This window comes from Tetranychus urticae, chromosome 2, assembly GCF_039701765.1.
Source record: "Tetranychus urticae isolate SD_2017Ah chromosome 2, NJAU_TeUrti_SD_1.0, whole genome shotgun sequence".
Taxonomy (NCBI): Eukaryota; Metazoa; Arthropoda; class Arachnida; order Trombidiformes; family Tetranychidae; genus Tetranychus; species Tetranychus urticae.
The window spans coordinates 21327580-21345889 of NC_142959.1; the positions used below are offsets into that span (position 1 = coordinate 21327580).

At 33.4% G+C, this 18310-nt stretch overlaps 6 protein-coding genes across 25 annotated transcripts in view; 4 read left to right on the forward strand and 2 right to left on the reverse strand.

Moving 5' to 3' along the window:
• Lim1 (LIM homeobox 1) overlaps positions 1 to 5100 on the forward strand; it is a 52774-nt gene extending 47674 nt beyond the window's left edge. For all 19 annotated transcript variants that reach the window (XM_089266917.1, XM_025162798.2, XM_089266918.1 and 16 more), the window contains 2 exons: positions 4275 to 4493; positions 4591 to 5100. In XM_089266917.1, the coding sequence (XP_089123043.1) occupies positions 4275 to 4493; positions 4591 to 4685 (314 nt within the window). In that variant the 3' untranslated portion in view covers positions 4686 to 5100. The remainder of the gene's footprint in view (positions 1 to 4274; positions 4494 to 4590) is intronic.
• The window catches only part of LOC107371855 (uncharacterized), a 135597-nt gene extending 121190 nt beyond the window's left edge, over positions 1 to 14407 (reverse strand). Inside the window, exon 1 of the mRNA XM_089266935.1 lies at positions 14392 to 14407. The gene's annotated coding sequence lies outside the window, so the exon portion shown is untranslated. The remainder of the gene's footprint in view (positions 1 to 14391) is intronic.
• LOC107371305 (glycogen debranching enzyme) lies at positions 5152 to 9961 on the reverse strand. The gene is made up of 2 exons (XM_015939342.3): positions 9755 to 9961; positions 5152 to 9685 (listed from the first exon to the last, which is right to left on the reverse strand). Exons 1-2 carry the CDS (start codon positions 9849 to 9851, stop codon positions 5271 to 5273), a joined length of 4512 nt encoding a protein of 1503 aa, XP_015794828.2. The 5' UTR covers positions 9852 to 9961; the 3' UTR covers positions 5152 to 5270.
• LOC107371307 (mitogen-activated protein kinase 14) lies at positions 10128 to 12941 on the forward strand. The gene is made up of 6 exons (XM_015939352.3): positions 10128 to 10342; positions 10461 to 10791; positions 11202 to 11436; positions 12071 to 12229; positions 12313 to 12486; positions 12591 to 12941. The coding sequence occupies exons 1-6, from the start codon at positions 10230 to 10232 to the stop codon at positions 12632 to 12634; spliced, it is 1056 nt and encodes a 351-aa protein (XP_015794838.1). The 5' UTR covers positions 10128 to 10229; the 3' UTR covers positions 12635 to 12941.
• LOC107371668 (ADP-ribosylation factor-like 6 interacting protein 1) lies at positions 13216 to 15748 on the forward strand. Of its 2 annotated transcripts, none has more exons than XM_089266934.1 (5): positions 13216 to 13354; positions 13518 to 13690; positions 13784 to 13914; positions 13992 to 14111; positions 14200 to 15748. In XM_089266934.1, the coding sequence occupies exons 2-5, from the start codon at positions 13673 to 13675 to the stop codon at positions 14513 to 14515; spliced, it is 585 nt and encodes a 194-aa protein (XP_089123060.1). In that variant the 5' UTR covers positions 13216 to 13354; positions 13518 to 13672; the 3' UTR covers positions 14516 to 15748. The 2 variants fall into 2 exon arrangements, with proteins under 2 accessions (XP_089123060.1, XP_015795297.3); XM_015939811.3 differs by having other exon boundaries at positions 13668 to 13690.
• LOC149094121 (ADP-ribosylation factor-like protein 6-interacting protein 1) lies at positions 15378 to 17310 on the forward strand. Its single transcript, XM_089266933.1, has 6 exons — positions 15378 to 15406; positions 15876 to 15893; positions 16162 to 16188; positions 16260 to 16390; positions 16460 to 16579; positions 16674 to 17310. The coding sequence occupies exons 3-6, from the start codon at positions 16171 to 16173 to the stop codon at positions 16987 to 16989; spliced, it is 585 nt and encodes a 194-aa protein (XP_089123059.1). The 5' UTR covers positions 15378 to 15406; positions 15876 to 15893; positions 16162 to 16170; the 3' UTR covers positions 16990 to 17310.
• Positions 17311 to 18310: the final 1000 nt, after the last annotated feature.

Sequence of the window (18310 nt, forward strand, 5' to 3'; positions counted from 1 at the left end):
TACAGAATGATGAGGCTGAGGGAAATACACTTTTAGACTCTTTCTATTGAAATATTGTATTGAACGATGAAGTAAAGTTGTCATCTCATTTCCTAAAGAAAACAAAAACATGAATCTGTTCTTGTTCAGGGGAAGAAGAAAAAATGAGCCCAAAGATTAGCTCAAATATACCTTACTTCATCATCACAATGTCATTCTCATCATTCTCATCATTTTCATCATTCTTCATCATACTTTATTAAAAATCTTTCTCTTCACATCAAATATCACAGAAAAGTTTCAATTGAAATGAAAGACTCACAAAACTGATTTAAACCATCATCATCATCATCATTATCATCTCTTTGCTCAACAGCGAGCTTGTATATTTTGTTAAACAAAGCCATTTCTATTGTTGTATTATATATATTTTTAGTATTATTACATAAAAAAGTGAGGGAAAAAATAACAACAAAAGATGAAAAAAGTAAAATATTTACTCAAATAGAAACATTGAAATTTGTTTACCTTTTCATTCTCATCTTTTTCTTTCTCTCATCAACGTTATTCTTTCATTTATTTCAATCTGTTGTTTCATCAACAACAAAAATCATCAACTTAATTTCATGAATTTTACTGCAAAAGTTCAAAATCTGCCTCATAATCATACAAGAATCGGCATCAGGTGAAGATTGAACTATCAGTTTTCTTGCCTGTTTCTTCTTATTCTTCTTCAAATCTTTTCAAATCTGAAAATTAAATGAACTGATGTAATACAACAACAATTGTTGAGTAATTTAATTTTCATCACAAGGGAACAACAACATCTCATCTTATACTGATAATCATCATTTGCCATCAAAAATTATCACATTTATACTTATTAAACTTGAAACGGATTTGAGCGTAAAATGCAAAATTAAAATGCGATGTTGTTGTTGCGGTTAACACAATATCAACATTTAATCTGATGGAATCATTTAATTTAATTAACTTGATTCTTGTAGGAGTGTTAACACTTGCAATTGTTATTAAACGAGTTAACAATGTAAACAATTTTATCTCAATGAAAAACTCCGTTCAAATGACATTAACCTTTCCTCATATTTTGTTATAAGGAAACAGTCAACAGCGAAAGTAAACTTGATAAGATTGAAAGTAAAATATGAAAATAAAACATTTACATATAATCTTTTTACATGTTTACATTAATTTAACATGTAAATTGTACACTTTATTTATGATAAGATGATGAAAAATCTTATTAATATATTTATCATCAAATCTAATCAGATAAAAAATTCATATTCAAGTTAGCAAAAGATGAGCCAAGAAGAGAGAGAGAAATGTTTTCATTAATAGAAAACTTTATTTACCCGAAAATTCAATTTTTACCATTCACTTTGAACACTTTTACATGTTAAAGATGAACTTGATGGCTAGTATCATGATCGATATCATGTAAAGGATTGAAATTGTAATTAAAACTTGTCAACTCCCAGTGTTAATCAAAAATTGTAATGATAATTTCATGTTTCCAAGAGTAACATTGAAATGTTTCAAATGAGTGTTGATCAGTTTCTTGGATGATAAATAATCTAGATTTTTTTTGTTTATTTACTTCTTCTGTAAATTATTTGCCAAACCTTATTTCACCCAAAAACCAATAGTAATCATAATGATTACATAGTTGATTGTTATTGGTAAATCATTTTCTTGCTCTTCTACTTACCTGGATTACCTGGGCAAGCCCATGAAAATGTTCAAGTGTGAATTATCTTTCTCTTGTTTCACCATTTTTGGCCTTTATTGTCATTATCATTTACTGTTTCACCTCAAGGCTTATCTGCCTATAGATAAACATCTTAATATTTTTGAGTATTTTTACAGGGAAAATGGTTATAGGAACTAATCATTTTCACTTTTTTCTTAGTCTGTATGATAATGATGCTTCTGATGATGAGGCGGGAGAAAAGTATCAGCATTTAATAGAGTATGCAGTATCTTCCTTGTGGGAGGTTGAACACTTTTACCTGTTTCTTGCAAAATTTGATTGTCTTTTGTTGAGATGAAATAGCTTCAACAGTTTACAATCATTTAACCTGCTTGGTCAACATTGAATCAACTTGGCAAAGTCGGTGGTTAGGTTGATCATGGGCTTGGCATTGGCCTCTTTAAACACTCCTTTTAGACTCTTTTTATATTGCCTTTTATTCAATTTGTTACTTCACTCATTATTCAATATTTAATTCTTGTGCCAATCTTAACCTTCCAAGTTTAATCATCCATTTAAATTCTGATTCTATTCAAGTAGTACATTTTTTGACACTGAATAATGTTTGACTTAGATGTGAAAAATTTCTGCTTCTCATTCCGTCTTTTTGGTGGAAACTGAGCTCTTTTTTAGAGGAAATTTCGTGTTCAAATTTGTCCAAAGATGCAGCTAATATATCTTAAAGTGGACTCATCTGGGCAGACAACCCACACTGAATTACACGCTTCTCTGAGCACAACCATGTTTCTATCGAAATTTCCATTCTTCTTCTTTTTTCGTCTCTTTTTGTCTCTTTCTCATCTCTTTATCCTCACTTTGCTTCAATGATCACTTCTTTTGCTTGTTTTTCAATTTGTTCATCTTCTTCTTTCACCTTCATTTTCATCATCTTGATCTTGAAATATTTTTGGGTTCAGTTTTTTTTCAATGTCCATGAACAGGTCAATTTGTCTTTTTTATTAACCTGACCTTATTGTTGGTTGTTGGTTTATAATGTGTTTATTTGTCTATTGTTTAGTTTGAAACCTGATTCCGACTGAATGCTAATTGTTATTTTAATTGATTCCAATTGTATTATTATTGGTTGGATGGTCAATTGAAAGGAAAAGGGTCAATTATTAGATTAATTGAGGCAAACTTGAAGGAGAAGCGTGAAAGAGAAATTTGAATGTTGAACATTCAATTCAAATATCATGCAAAAAAGGCTGAAAAACTTCATGCAATTGTTAGTTAAATGGTTGGCGAAACATTTAGAGCTGTGAACAAAGAGTAAGGTAGAAGAGACAGCAATTTGGAAGGTAAAGACAAAAGTTTTGCCTTATCCCACTGGAGGGGGCTAATTGCAAAATTGAATGAAGGTGTTTTAATACAGTAAGGGCTGAGATAATGGGACTCTCTTGGAATAGCTTATTTACACTATTCGCCGGGCAACGTATTTTCATGATTTCAATCTTCCTTAATCGATCAAATTCAACAGAAATTAGTTTTTTAATCTGATTTCTAGAGTTTTTTGATTAATATTTTACGAAAGAAAATTTAATTGAGTTAATTAATAATTAAAGAAACAGCAATGAAATTTGAAGAAATCAAATTAAATTAAACTCCTCCTTGATTAGGGGTCGTCTATAAATTTTGTCTCATTATCTCAGCCCTTACTGTAAAGTAAAATTATAAAAATATTGTTAAATTAACCGCCGCAAAATAAACAAATTTGATTGAAGCAAAAGACTTTTTGCTAATTTTCTTGCAGTTTATGCCCTCCGGTGGGATAAGGCAGAACTTTTGCCTTTACCCTCCAAATTGCTGTCTCTTCCTACTTTACTCTTTGTCCAAATTGCTGTCTCTTCCTACTTTACTCTTTGCAACACACTCAACCCATTCAATCTATCTGTATTTGGTTCTTTCAATGCTTTCTCAATCATCTCATTTTGCATAATTGCCCGTGTAAACAATAATTTAAGATTAAATATGACGAGAAAACGCTTTTATTGCGGTAAAATTTACTTCACAGTCATTGACAATGCATTAAAAATATGATTTGCAATTTTTTAAACACATCCATAAACAGGTTGTCGCTCAAAGTGTGTCTAAAAGGCATTTGTCTCGCTGGCAAACGTCTATCATCTTATTTAATCTTGCATATCAATAGGCCATTCAAACTATAAAAAAGTGTCACCGAGGTGGGTTGAGCGGAAAGAAGAGGTTGTCATTTTCACACTAAAAGTTAATTTAATGTTTTCAACCTCTTTTTTCCTGTAAATCTCAATGAACGTTGGTTGATCAATTGGTGATCTTTTTACTGGTATTTTAGATCATCAGTTGGAACTGATTTTGTTATTTTCACTTGAACATTTTTAAAGAGAACACAAAATTTTCATTCGATGACAAGATTGATGAGATTTGGTTTGATTGGCCAAGCTTTTCAGTAGAACAGTTTTGCTTTCAAATTTTCCTAAACTTAATTTTTTTCAAACTGATGAGCTAATTTTTCCTTTTCTCCATTCTTGTCTATTCTGTTTAGAATCAAGCAATCCTGGTGATGCTTATGGTTATGGTGGTCCAGCATCACACCATAGTCCAGGGTTTTATGAATACATTAACCAAGGGCCTGCCAATGGTGAAACCAATCCCGATTTAAACCAATTTCCCGGTATGTTTAACCCAACAGGACCAGATAATTTTTCAGGATCCCAACCACCTCCTGGTATTCATGAGACTGGCTCAGTTCTTAGACCGTCAGGTGAGCTTTTCCTTCTCTTCTTCTTGCTAATTTATTGCAATTAATCAAACTGGATTAGATTTTTAATTCTAACTCGTCTTTTCTCTTCATTCTTTAGGTTTACCTTTTGGATCACTGGGTCCAACTGGTGGTCCTGATGGTCATCCAAGTAGTCATGGTTCAGCTTCTGGAAACCTTGAGTTTATATCCTAAAGCTAATGAAAAGTGACTTGTAATTTTTTGTCCTCCCTTTCATTTCATATCCTCGACTCATGATTAAACTTTCATCTCATTTACATTTAATTCACAAAGATGATGAAGTTTTAAACAATCAAGTCTAATTGTTGTCACCCATTTGACTGGACCAGTCGATCACCTTTTAGTTGATTTTGTTACCATGGGAATATCAAAAGAACCAGAAGAAACACACAAACCTGAATCAAACAAAATGAAATTCACACAAATTTAACCCGGATAATCTGGTTGTTTATCGATATGATGGATAATGAATTTCTTTTAAATACTTATGACTATGTTAATCTTACCTGATAACTTAACTTAATAAAAAATGATGACGATTGTAATAAAACTCACTCAAACACATATTAAACATATTCAACTGTTTAAATTTGTCAAACAAAAGTTATTTGTAAATAATAAAGAAAAGAGAGTTGAATAGTTAAAGAGATAAATGTTCATTATTGTGATAAAAGAATATAATTGAAACAAAATCAATACTTAATAGATAATAATAATAAGGTAATAATTGCATTTAATATCTAATATATTAAGCAGCATCTAAATGCAGTGAGCATCATGTAAACAGTCCAACAGAGTACCTATTGTCCAGGCTTGAGTTTCACAACTATCAGGGCAGTGTTTTCCGTCTGAATTTGTCAATTCAGGAAGACCAAACCACGGACTTTTCTCGATGGCAACAGCATGATGGGACAATTTTTTTAGCATTTTATTTGCTATGGCACTTTTGTCATTGTTGTGTTTATAGTAGGCGCGGTAAAAGTATCCCACTGGCCAAAGCCATTCTGGTCCTTGATGGTAATTGAAACCATGAGCGACTTTGGGATCATCGGAATCATCAGAGTTGAAATAATCTCCTCTGTAATTCCAATCACTTGGATCAAGGGTCTTTATTCCAAGTGGACCAAGTAAAATATTTTCAGCCATTTCTAGAGCTTTAACAGCACGAGATCTTGTAAATAGTTCTGGTGCAACTGTCATGGCAATTAAAAAGTTGGGTCTCAATTGAAAATCTTGCCAGGTATGGGTAGCTCCAACTGAATCTTTGTAAATTTCTCGACGATTAACTAATGGGTCAACTGAATCTGGCGGAATCCAAAACTTATTTTCAAAATTGGCATGAATCTTTTCAGACCACTCTTTCAAAGTCCAGTTCACAACTGAAGATGAAACACAATCGTGTGGATATTTACCAAGACTCCACATTTCATCCAGCCAGGTAACAATGGATTTACAAAGTCCGACAAGCTCGATAGCTGAACCATCTCGAGGTGTTGCTGGTTTACCACGATTTCCAGCTTTATCAGAGGAACCCATTTTATCCATCCAAGTTCCACAGTTCCATTCATTACCACCATAAACGAAACCTGTTTCTTTATTGATGCCTACTTTTATGTTGAAGCCTTCAGAGGTCATGTGTTGATCTATATTTTGTCCGGCATTTCGTTCTCTGAACTCAATTCCTTCGAAATGTTTATCAAGTGCTTCTTGCATTACTTTATGAAGAGGCTGGATATGGCTTTCAGTTAACAAAGCTACTGAATCATCTTCAGGGAAAATTCGATTAACGGGTTCATTAAAAATAGCATAACCTCCAGGGACGAATTGACAATAATCTTTAATGGCTTGAAGCCACCACCAGACTGCATCTCTGCAATTATAACGAGCATTTGTTGCTTTATCGAGTAAATTTGGTATTAATCCATGTCTAAGAGCTCCAGCAAATCCTAAAATAATGTATCGAGCTTCGTTGAATCGACCGGGGATCAGAAGAATACCTCTAAAAGCGATGAAAGTATCTCGGCCCCAATTTCGCATATAGCCTGAAGCAAAGTGAGGTAATCCTGCAGCAATGGTAGGAACTTGAGGTCGGGGTATACCACCGAGGACAACAATTTGAGGTTTGGGCTCAGAAATATCTGATGAAAGAGGTGGAAGAGGTGAAGTTTGGTTGAATCCTATTAAAGCAATACTTCCAAAAATAAGTGATTTCGTGAAAGTGGTTGGATCAACAATTGTATCAGCAACTGATTGGAAACATTTCTGTACTGTCAACAGGTAGACAGGTGTAATAATAGTGTCAAAGTAACGTGGCCGTAAGGATTTGGGAATATCTTTCAACAAATCAAAAGCTTTGCGGAACCAATTAGATAGTGGAGTGGTTGATTGCCTTTTATTTAAACGATTGACAATGTAATCAGGCAACCACAGACCCTCTCGAAGATTGTTGCAAATAGGATGGCCAAGATCGTTGTTAGATCTTATGTCTTTCCAATAAAACATAAGACCTGCGAGCCCACAGTAGCGAAGATCAGTAAAATTAGGAACGCTGTAGACAGCCCCATGAAACTCATCAAATTCTTCCTGATTGTTACGAAAGAGGACGAAATTAAGATCATCCAGACTCAATTTTTGCAACAGGTAGATGAGCTCTTCTTTAGATTGAGCCAAGCTTTTCAATTCATTCAAAGCATTGATGTGTTTTGCCTCTAAAGAGACATCAAAACAAACCACCGAGCCTGGAGGAAATTGATTGAAATGTACGGTGTTGCTTCCATCATTTGATTCAATTTTGACCATGGCACTTTCAGCGAGCCTGATATTTTGTTTAATATCTGCTTTCATGTTTTTCAGGCCATTTAAATAATGACTATTCTTGTGAAATTCTTCATGGCCACCTTCTAATTTAGCTTCAAACAGAATTTTGTTGAAATAACCAGCAACTTGTAGTGGTTGAATATACCCTGTATCCCATGGTTTATCAGGTTTGCTGAAACTTGTTCGGGCAACAAGAATAATTGATTTGTGATTAACTGGATTGTGTCGGGTGATAGCAACAACGTCATAATTTACTTGATCAACAAAAATTTCTGAGTAACCTTCAACAGAAAGTTTCTTGTGCAACTCGTTTATTACTTTTTTGCCAAGAATTATTCCACTTGAGGATGAAACATGTTCATGACCACTGGAGTCGGTCCAGAATGCATAGGGACGCCATTCGTCGACAACATGGATATGATGAGGAATAAATTCATCATAACCTCGATTGGAACCGATTGCTGAGGCAGACATTGCAATCAAACTTGAAGAAGCAAGATAGTCAAAGACGGAACGTTTTTGAATTGGGCACTCGTTATCATGTGTCATATCGAATAAAATTGCATGCGACATCGAAGGCAACAAAGGTGTTGGATTGAGTTTCTCGAATGCTCCAACAGGTTCACCACCATATCGATGAATGAATCGACCCAACTCATGAGAGTCAGGAGCAGCCAATGATTCCCTAATCAATGAATTTATACCAAGATGGTTGATGAAAACATTATCAACCTCTTCAGATGAGGTGAAAAGTTCTGCTATTACATAAAGATTAGGTCTCTTTTTTCTCGCAGCATCCAACAAATACTCTGCAACATGAATAGGTGTTGAATGGCAATTATCCAGACGAAAACCATGAAATATTTCAGCTGAATCTTCAACATACTTTCTCATATGACCCCAGAGAAAAGGACTATCTTTTACACCTCCACCATATCGTAGTTTAACAGAATCGCCCCAAGCGATCAGTTCTCTTTTCAAGTAGACATCTGAGTCTGCATCAGCAAAATTCTTTAAAGGGTCCCATCCCATGACCCATCCATTGTGGGCAAAGAAGAAACAACACATTTTGTCATCAAACATGGCCTTTTCCTCATCTTCCAACGATTGTCTCTCTGGCCCATAAGTTGTGAAATATGGTGTGACCAAAGGGTCAGTTCTGGATATGAATCGTTTTCTTGGACCATTTGGGTCTACTCTTTCGTACCTGATTTGTGCAATTGTGTTGTTGATTGCAGCACATAAATGACCATTTACACGTTTTTTGATTTTTTCATTTAGCTGCATCGCAAGTGGTCTTAAAAGTTGCACCCGTTCTTCGACAAGATCTTTAGTGATTGCACTGCGGGTTACGTCCCATGCAACCGTATTCATGGCTGAAACCACGTCGACTTTGGACCTCTTTCGTCTAAATTTAGTGTCTTGAATAAAGATTGGTTCAGAAGATGCCGCTGTAGTTTTTTGATGGTAAATGGTGCATTGAGCGATCTGGATAAGGTAGTTCCTCAGGTCTTCAACTATTTTATCATCACTGATCATAAAGAATTCTTCCAATTTGATTTTGGGTAGGTAATTCTCCCAGATAATCCTTTCAATAACGTTTAAATGAGTTTCACTGTTAACTTCACATGTTAACCCTTGATCTGACCACTTTCCGGCAATAATATCCAACGAAAAATGCCAAAGCATTCTATCTAACAAATAGGCTGGTCTCAAATGCGGTGAATTTTTCAAATTGTAACAACTTTCTGGATGTTCGAAAATCCATTCACTTTCATTAGCTGTATGATTTAACACAATATCAGTTATTGATAAAATTGACCATTCTTTTCTCATAAATTCAACAAGATGACCCACATCGTCAAAACTATATTCAGGGCTATGCTGATTGTGGCTGAACTTTGGATTCAAGACGAGTTGATCCTTGATGCAGTAGCATGATTGTGACCCTCCAAGAGCTTGAATGGGTGAAAAATGAATCATATTATAACCACAGTTTTTCGTGACTGAAAGTCTTCCTTGCCAGGTGTCAAAAGTTCCAAGAAGTTTGCTCAGATACGTTTGGCAGGCGATCGAATCGAGAGCCACTACCTGTCCATCTTCAGAGCCCACTACAAGACGAGGTTGCACCAAAAAATAACCAGAACAATTGATGCGAGCTTCTTCATCGTCTTCACTGTCCAAAAAGTATTTGAAAGTTCCTGGCAGGGTTAATTTCAAATATAAGCCAGAGTCTTTTTCTGTCCATTTGTGGTGACGGAATTTTCCTCGGACGAACTTGTCTTCAGGATAATCACAGTAAAATCTGGCGCGAACACCTAATAAACTGGGCCCCAGGCAAACTTTGATCACAGAACCTGAATAAAACAAAACAAAAAGGGTTAAAAACAGAAAAAACGAGAAAAAACGAGAAAAAAACCACTTACCTTGAGGAATCCTAAATAATTGATTTTCATTGTTCTGCTTGATTTCCAATCGCAGAACTTTCAGGATTGGTTCATCACGGTTAACAGGTGGTTCCATAACTGGAGCAGGTAATTCCTTAGCAGTTCCGAAAATCCGGTTGAAAATTGATCGGGTGAAACTGTGATGAAAATTGGAAAAAAAACAAAGTCACATCAGTCACCTGAAGATGAAATTTAACTTACAATGCCATCTGTAGTAAGCATTCCATTCAACAGTTGCGATGAAAGATGGAGACACCTTGCCACCTTGTGTCATCGAGATTCGTTCAGTGCAGAGAGAGAGGGAGAGAGAGAAAGGGAAAAAAGATGAGGAGATATTTGAAATAGAAATTTCTCAATTGTTGATGTTTGTTAGTCTCAAGAAATCTTGTTTTGTTGGGTTTTTGTTCCTGTGAACTACCGATATTTACTTTTGCAGTCAACACGATCTTTACCAATGGATTTAAGAGCTGATTTTTATAGAGTAGAGCTGAATCGAACCCTCTGGGAAATTCCAATAAAATACACCAAACTATCACCCATCGGTTCTGGAGCCTACGGTCAAGTCTGGTAAGATTTTGAAATCATTTTGTCCTCACTTTTTGTTGCCCTACTTCTTGCATGATCTCTACTTGTTTACTCTCATTTCAATCATTTTATGTTTCTTTTTCTCTCATTCTGTTTATAGTGCAGCTGATGACATTGCATTTAGCCGACGAGTTGCTATAAAAAAGCTTGCTCGTCCTTTTCAATCGGCAATCCATGCAAAGCGAACATATCGAGAATTCAAGTTACTCAAACACATGGAACATGAGAACGTTATTGGTTTATTGGATGCTTTTACTCCAACGACTACTTTTGACAGGTTTCAAGATATGTACTTGGTTACTCATTTGATGGGTGCTGATTTAAATTCAATCATAAGAACGCAAACTTTAACTGATGATCACGTCCAGTTTCTGGTTTATCAAATTCTCAGAGCTCTTAAGTACATCCATTCAGCTGGAATAATACACCGGGTAAATAAATTACTTATTTTAAGTGTATTTAACTTATATTTAACTTTCTCCTCAACTAGATTACAGGTTATCCCTTTTCCTAGAATTTAAAATGTTTACAGTTTCTCATTAAAGAGAGAAAGATAAGTGAACAAGTCACTTTTCTACTGATGAGATGAACATGTTAATTTTTCTGGATTCAAGCCAGTCCTGCCAAAAACTATTCCAACTTTTTTCCTTTCAAATCTAATGACAGAATTGATTCAATCCTTATTAGTATCAATATTTATTCTCATCGACATTCCTCGATTAGCAAGTTGATGAAAATATAATAAGATTCCCTGTTAAGGTGGTCTTCTGTGTTGCAAATGCTTTCTTGTTGTAAATAATTGATTCTTTTTATTAATCTTGTGCTTTCTTTTTTTTTGCAGGATCTGAAACCAAGCAATATCGCTGTCAATGAGGACTGTGAACTTAAAATTTTAGATTTCGGGCTAGCTCGACATACTGAAGCAGAAATGACTGGTTATGTAGCGACTCGCTGGTACAGAGCCCCAGAGATCATGTTAAACTGGATGCATTACAACCAGACTGTTGATATTTGGTCTGTTGGCTGTATAATGGCTGAATTAATCACAAGTCGAACACTTTTCCCTGGTACCGATCGTAAGTATCAATCTACAAATTGCGACAAAATTTTCTGTTTGGATCCAAAATTGCAATTCTTTTATATGAGTTAATCAACACTCATCAGAACAAAAAGTTTGCTAGCTTCTTCCAAATTTAACCTGTTTCCTTGTTGACTCTTTTTATAACCACGATTTATTTTAAGCCTTTCATGAATACATTTTTGATTTTCTTTTTGTTTCAACAAAGAACTTATGTTCAATAAATTTTAACATAGTTGAGCCTAAACCTTGAAAAATGTTTATTAGCTTCTTCAGTAATCCATTCAAGGCCGCTTCTGTTTTTTCATTTTTCTTATGATTTTATGATAAGCAAACAAAACTTGATTTTTCGAGTGAGAAAATTTCAGTAATAATTAACATCGCTGTTGATTTCTTATAGCCTATCAACTAATTATGTAGTTAAATGAATGTAACTTCTTGTTCTCCAAATGAAATGTTTATTCTTAGTGAATTAAATTGATAACTCTTTAATTTATTTCTCATTTCCATTCTTAACTGGAAATGGTTTCTCAGGCGTTACTCATACTTGTTTTCATTGAATTAAAAAATTGCAACATCAATTAATTCTATTCTCTGACGTATCTAATGTGATAAATTTCATTTTCTTCCAGATATTGACCAATTATTAAGAATCATGGCAGTTTGTGGAACCCCAGACGACGAATTCATGAAAAAAATAACCAGTGAAGAAGCCAGACGTTACATAGCAACTCTACCCAAAATGCCCAAAAGAAACTTCACCGATATTTTCAAAGGCATCAATCCAAAAGGTTTAGACAGATTCCATTTTGCTAGCGACAAAACAATTTGTTAGTTATTTAATGATAATCCTTTTTATCTTCTTCTTTTTAAGCGATTGACCTTTTGGAAAAAATGTTGGCCCTTGATGCTGATCGTCGTCCAACAGCTGAACAAGCCTTAGCTCATCCTTATTTAGCTCAATTTGCTGATCCTAGTGATGAGCCGATTGCCAAACCTTTCGATGATTCTTGGGAAGAACGTGATATGCCTCTTGAAGAATGGAAAAGTATGTTGATGCAACATTTCCAGTTTATCTCTCACAATAAAAATGGTTAATTTAATCACTAATGCTTGATTTTAATCTTGTTTTTTTTCTCTTGACCATGACAGAATTAGTTTATGACGAAATGGTTCGATTTGTGCCAAGAAGTTGATACTCATTTACAAAATCATCTTCATCACCATAATCATCATTGTATTCATTATTATTATTTTATCACTGGTGTTATGACGAGCATGATGAACATTGGATGAACAATAATCCAATAACGATTAATATGTCAGATATTTTTATCATCACCACCCATGACGCTGTTTATTTCCTTTCTATACAGCCGTACTTAATTATTCTCCTTTCTTTATCTCGAAGACTCTTGTAAGATTTTAATTTGTACATTATCTGATTAATTAATCATGTTTAGACAATTTGTGCAATTAAATTTTGAATTTTTATCCTCATGACCAACCATCATATCTGTAATTCTTTCCGCTTTCAACGATTGTTAATGTTTTTCAATTCAAGATAAAACCTTACTTTTGGACTTTACCACAATAATTTTGAATAAACATTTACTTCTCAAAATGCAATTCAATTTGTTTATCAAACTCAGTGTTAATTTTAATTATTGATTTTTCATTGGAACCAGAATGGCTATTTTCACTTTTTTGCTCTGTGAATAACTTGGTGTCTAAATAAACAGCTGGTTACTTCTGTTATCTTCTGTCAATTTCTGTTATTGTTTTGGTTTGGTAACAGTTACTTTGCCAAATTTTGTCTCATCATTAATTATTAATTAATTATTCATCACTTTTCAATCGAATACATTTTGATTAAATCTATTTTCTTCATTGGTTCATTCAGCATTGTTTATGAGGTGAGTTTCATTCTATTTTCGAGCTAATCTATTCTGTTTTATGTAATAGTCACTATCATTGTCTATTCTCTTCATGGTATTTTAGGTCTATTAATCATTGTTTTTATAAATTATTCATTGATCTTTATTTGCTATTTATTTTATCTTTATTGCTATTGTTAAGTCTTTACTTTCATCTTTTAGATTTATAGTTGAATTCCAGTCTTCATTTTTATAGATCTTTTGTTTGATCATCAGACAATGTCATTTTGAACTGACCCGTTTTGCCAATATTAATGTCCTTGAATATTTTTCTATCTCTTTTTCCCTCTAGAAACGATGAGTAATCCTACTTCAGTAAGTAATATTTTTTTATCTTACCACCAAATAGTTTTTTTATACATGTTATACATGATATTAATTATAATTTTATTTTGTTTTGTTTTGTAGACTCCACCAAAAAGTTTGGAAACTTGTCTTCAAGGATGGAGATGCATTCTTGTTCAGGCTTATCCTGTCTTCACTTGGGATAAACCATATTACCCTTATATTCTGAGCGCGATTGTTGCCATAGTTTTTCTGTAAGTAAATTTATCCATGGATTGATATTCATTTTCATGGAACTTCATATTTAATTGAGCTTTTTTTCTTATTATAGCATAATATGGCTATCCAATGCAACAATTCTGACTACATTCTCAATAATTGGACTAATAATTACCGTCGCAGACTATGTGATCCCTATGATCTCTACACATTATTTGGAACCTCGCTTTTGGTATGCATTGATTTTTTATTTACTTTTTTGGCAATTTTATTAACTTTTGTACTAAATTGACGTTTCTCATTATTATTTTTAATAACAGGAAAGATTCAGATGAAGAGCAATACAAGAAGATCGTATCTCAAATCTCACAAGGAAGTCAAACAATCTCAAGTTTCTTCAACTACCTAAAAGATCTCAAAAGTTCAAATTCAAAAATATTTTTCCCCATACTCTTCGTTTCTCTAAGTTTATCTGCTTGGATTGGCAATCTAGTCAACAACCTATTTCTCACTTTTTTGATGATTAACTCAATTGTCCTTTTACCTGGTCTTCGACATCATGGTTATATTGAAAAGGCTCACGAGCAAACAAGAGGAGTCTTATCAAAGGTGTTTGGCCAAAAGAAAAAAGACTAAAAGATTTAAAAACCAAAGCAACAAAAATACAAGACCATAAAAGACAAATTAAGCTTGATATATTCAGTGTTCATTGTAATTTTGAATCTATTATTAACTCGGACATCAGCATCACCGATCACAATGTTTATAAAGCTAAGGTATAAATTGAGTTAAAGGAAAATATAATCACAAATCTTGGTTTCGCTATGTTAAACTCTAGTTTCCATCAATTCAACCAATGTACTCATTAATCTTATCCATAAAATCGACTCCAAGAATCATGATCTCCAAGAAAATGGATGGAAAAGAAAGTCTCATCAGTTATCAAGTCACCGTTCATCATTCAACGAAAAAAACAATTTTAGCCAATGTTAGCATATTCTGGTCTAATTGAAAGTTACTTCAATTCTTACTGTTCGTTTCTCTTCATATGCAAAGAAAGGAAGTATATTTAAACAGGATTGTTTGTGTCAAAATATCTTTTTCATTTGAATGTTCAGAACTCTCTATACAGGGTGCTCTGCATTAACATTTTTTGAAAAGCTGCCATCTTCAGAATACCTTTGATTCCACAATCACATTCTCATTTCCCTGCATGCTATTCTAACTACTGCTTAAAATCACATACTCAGAAGAAAATCAATTCTGAAAATAACATCTTTCTCCTGTTTTCATAACTTCTCACCTGTAAATTACATTATGCATGTAGCTGAAATCTTTATTAGCTCTACTTTTTAACAGATTAGTTTATGTTTACTTTTGCGACATTTTTATCCGATTTTTGTCCCCTTATAAAGGATTAATCATCAGATGGCGCAACATTTTTTTACTGACATAAATCAAAAGCTCTGCTTTAACAGGTTATCTGTAATAATTAATCTCTAAACCTGGAAACTAAAATATCTACAAGTATGTACTGAAAAATGTATCTTTATTTTGATTTTGTTGTAATTTTTCTTTGTTCTTTTGTTTTGTTCATGATTACCCTGTAACTTAAGGAATTAATTTACCGAGTACATTAGCTCAACAAAAAGCGAAAAAAAGTTTTTTCTCTTGATCATTTGCCAAACTTGATTTAGTCTTGACTTAAACCCAATTTTGTTTCCTCTTTGCTCATACTCTTTTTACACAGACTTACTATTCGTCTGTTATCCATTTACCACAAAAATAAATTCTAATCATCACCAAGAAACACAACCTTTAAATGTAATCTTTAACTCTCACAATTAAATCAGTGTCAATCCAAAAAAAGCAACGTTTTAAAATTATTAAATATACCTATCCTTCGATATTCCTTTGATACCTTTTCTCTTGTTTTTACACACATCATTGTTCTACGACCATTTTTTAATACATCTGTTTTGCTGTTTACTCATAGGTGAATTCATCTTTTACGGTGAGTTATATTCAAGCATAATCTCAACGACTGGTGCAGTCTATCTCACCTTGTACCATTGTTTTAACCATTGGATCTATACGAGCAACCATCTAACGTATTGCTGTTTGCTAGCTTGGTGTTTTCATTTTTTTCTCAAGTGGCCTCGTTTTATTTTCTTAATCCAGTTGATTGTTCACTGTTTGACTTTTAGCTGTTTCTTAACCTATCCATAATTTTTGTAAGATTTATATTGATTTAGTTGTTGCTTCTCTCACCTTCTATCTAGCCCAAAAGAATGAGTGACACAGAATTGGTAAGTTAACGTTTCGTGTTATCACATTAGTAATAAATTTAACAGATAAATTTGGTTTCTCCATACCTTAGGCTCAACCAGAAAGCTTGGAAACTTGTCTATCCAACTGGAGATGTGTCCTAGTTCAAGCTTATCCCGTTATAACATGGGATAAACCTTTTTACCCTTACATTCTTAGTGCCTTAGTTGCATTAATTTTTCTGTAAGTTGTGCCTACTATTGCTTGTGTATACAATTATATTTCAACTCAAATTTCTTCTGTCTATCTCAGAGTCATCTGGCTGTCCAATGCAACCATAATGACAACATTCTCAATCATTGGACTAATTTTAACAATTGCAGATTATGTGGTCCCCATTATCTCAACCCACTACTTGGAACCTCGTTTTTGGTAAGATAATCTTTATCCACTCTAAATAAGAACCAGGACTATTCAAGTGTTCAATTTATTAATTTGTATCTATATTCTTCTCTTTGTATTTTAGGCAAGATTCAGATGAAGAGAAATACAAGAAGATCGTATCTCAAATCTCACAAGGAAGTCAAACAATCTCAAGTTTCTTCACCTACCTAAAAGATCTCAAAAGTTCAAATTCAAAAATATTTTTCCCCATACTCTTCGTCTCTCTATGTTTATCTGCATGGATTGGAAATCTAGTCAACAATCTCTTTCTTACCTTTTTGATGGTTAATTTTATTGTACTTTTGCCTGGCCTCCGACTTCATGGTTATATTGACAGAGCACATGAGCAAATTCAAGGAATCTTTGCCAAAATTTTCGGACAAAAGAAGAAAGACTAGAATTGAAACGATAAAAAAAGACTTAACAAAATAATTAATGAATGATCTACATTGAAGTGTTACCAAAAGTTTCCAACTCAGTGCCAATTTCTGATTAATGTCAAACTGGTCCATTTAAATCCCAAGTCAAATGTGTCATCTAATATGATCGCACTTTAAATCTATGTACGATGGCTATTAAGTTACTTTTGAGATCTTTCATTGTATCGCCCATTCTCCCTAATTTGATTATTTCATCCATCCAAACAAAGAACCACTGGTCATATTGTTTATAAACGTAATTCAGAATCCATCCACTTTTGTGGTGAAATATGTTTTAAATTTGTCTCAATCTTTTCTTTCACCCCTGTCCACCGTTGTCTAGATTATATTTTAATGGGGAAATATTCAAATAATTAGCCTTAAAGAGCGCATGCATATTATCTTGTGATCCATAGATTTTTTTTTTAAAATTAACGGATTATCTGAATTACTCGGTAAAATATGTTAAAATCCTTTTGTCCATCTGACAAGAATATTAAGAGTAAATTGTTAATATTTTTCTTTTGAATGTTGATTTGGCTTGATTTTGAATAAAATTACAATGTTAAAAAATACCAACAAAGGCGGCTCAACAGGTTTCTGGGTTATTGATAAATTGGAACCTAAAATCATCAATACAATAGATGGTGAAATAGGCTGCTAACACCTTTCATCAAAGATAGACATGAATTACCAGAAATTATTACATCTTCAATATTATACTCACCTTCAAGTATTTTCCCAGATGAACTACTCAAACTAGTAACTTGATTGTCAATCAACTTATTGATCAATTGAATTTAGTAACCGTTGGTGATAATTTCATCATCATTGCTGAAGCTAAACCTAATAACATTACATCATTTCTGAATTTAATCGCCTCATTGTTTCAGTTCAACAACGAACCAAGGATCTTAAGATCTCTAGAAACGACTGAAAGCTGATTCTTTGTCAGTTCTGTATTTTTTGTCTGATTGAATTAAGATTAAAAAACGGTTACAGTAAACCCTCTCAAATTGTCACGTCGTGGGATTAGCATCTTGGCTATTTTCCTATAATAATTAGGCAAAATAGCCCTTTTACGAATTTGATTAAATTTTGAAATTTAATTATTAATTCAATTTAGGTGTTTTTGATTTCTAATTTGATAATTCCTGTATTGAACAGTATTAAATAGTAATTAAGAGTCCTCTCAAAATTTTCCTAATTAAAAAACTGAATTAAAAGCAATTGTTTACTCGGTTACCATGACTCTGGGACAATTAGAGAGGGTGACAATTTGAGAGGGTTTACTGTAGTT

Coding starts and splice junctions, on each gene's coding strand:
- LOC107371305 (XM_015939342.3), bottom strand. CDS start 9,851: ATGGAACCACCTGTTAACCGTGATGAACCAATCCTGAAAGTTCTGCGA. Junction 9,686..9,754: donor ATTATTTAGGATTCCTCAAG/GTAAGTGGTTTT, acceptor TGTTTTATTCAG/GTTCTGTGATCAAAGTTTGC.
- LOC107371307 (XM_015939352.3), top strand. CDS start 10,230: ATGGATTTAAGAGCTGATTTTTATAGAGTAGAGCTGAATCGAACCCTC. Junction 10,792..11,201: donor CAGCTGGAATAATACACCGG/GTAAATAAATTA, acceptor TTTTTTTTGCAG/GATCTGAAACCAAGCAATAT. Junction 11,437..12,070: donor ACTTTTCCCTGGTACCGATC/GTAAGTATCAAT, acceptor ATTTTCTTCCAG/ATATTGACCAATTATTAAGA.
- LOC107371668 (XM_089266934.1), top strand. Junction 13,915..13,991: donor ATTGTTGCCATAGTTTTTCT/GTAAGTAAATTT, acceptor TTCTTATTATAG/CATAATATGGCTATCCAATG. Junction 14,112..14,199: donor TATTTGGAACCTCGCTTTTG/GTATGCATTGAT, acceptor TTTTAATAACAG/GAAAGATTCAGATGAAGAGC.
- LOC149094121 (XM_089266933.1), top strand. Junction 16,391..16,459: donor TTAGTTGCATTAATTTTTCT/GTAAGTTGTGCC, acceptor TGTCTATCTCAG/AGTCATCTGGCTGTCCAATG. Junction 16,580..16,673: donor TACTTGGAACCTCGTTTTTG/GTAAGATAATCT, acceptor TTTGTATTTTAG/GCAAGATTCAGATGAAGAGA.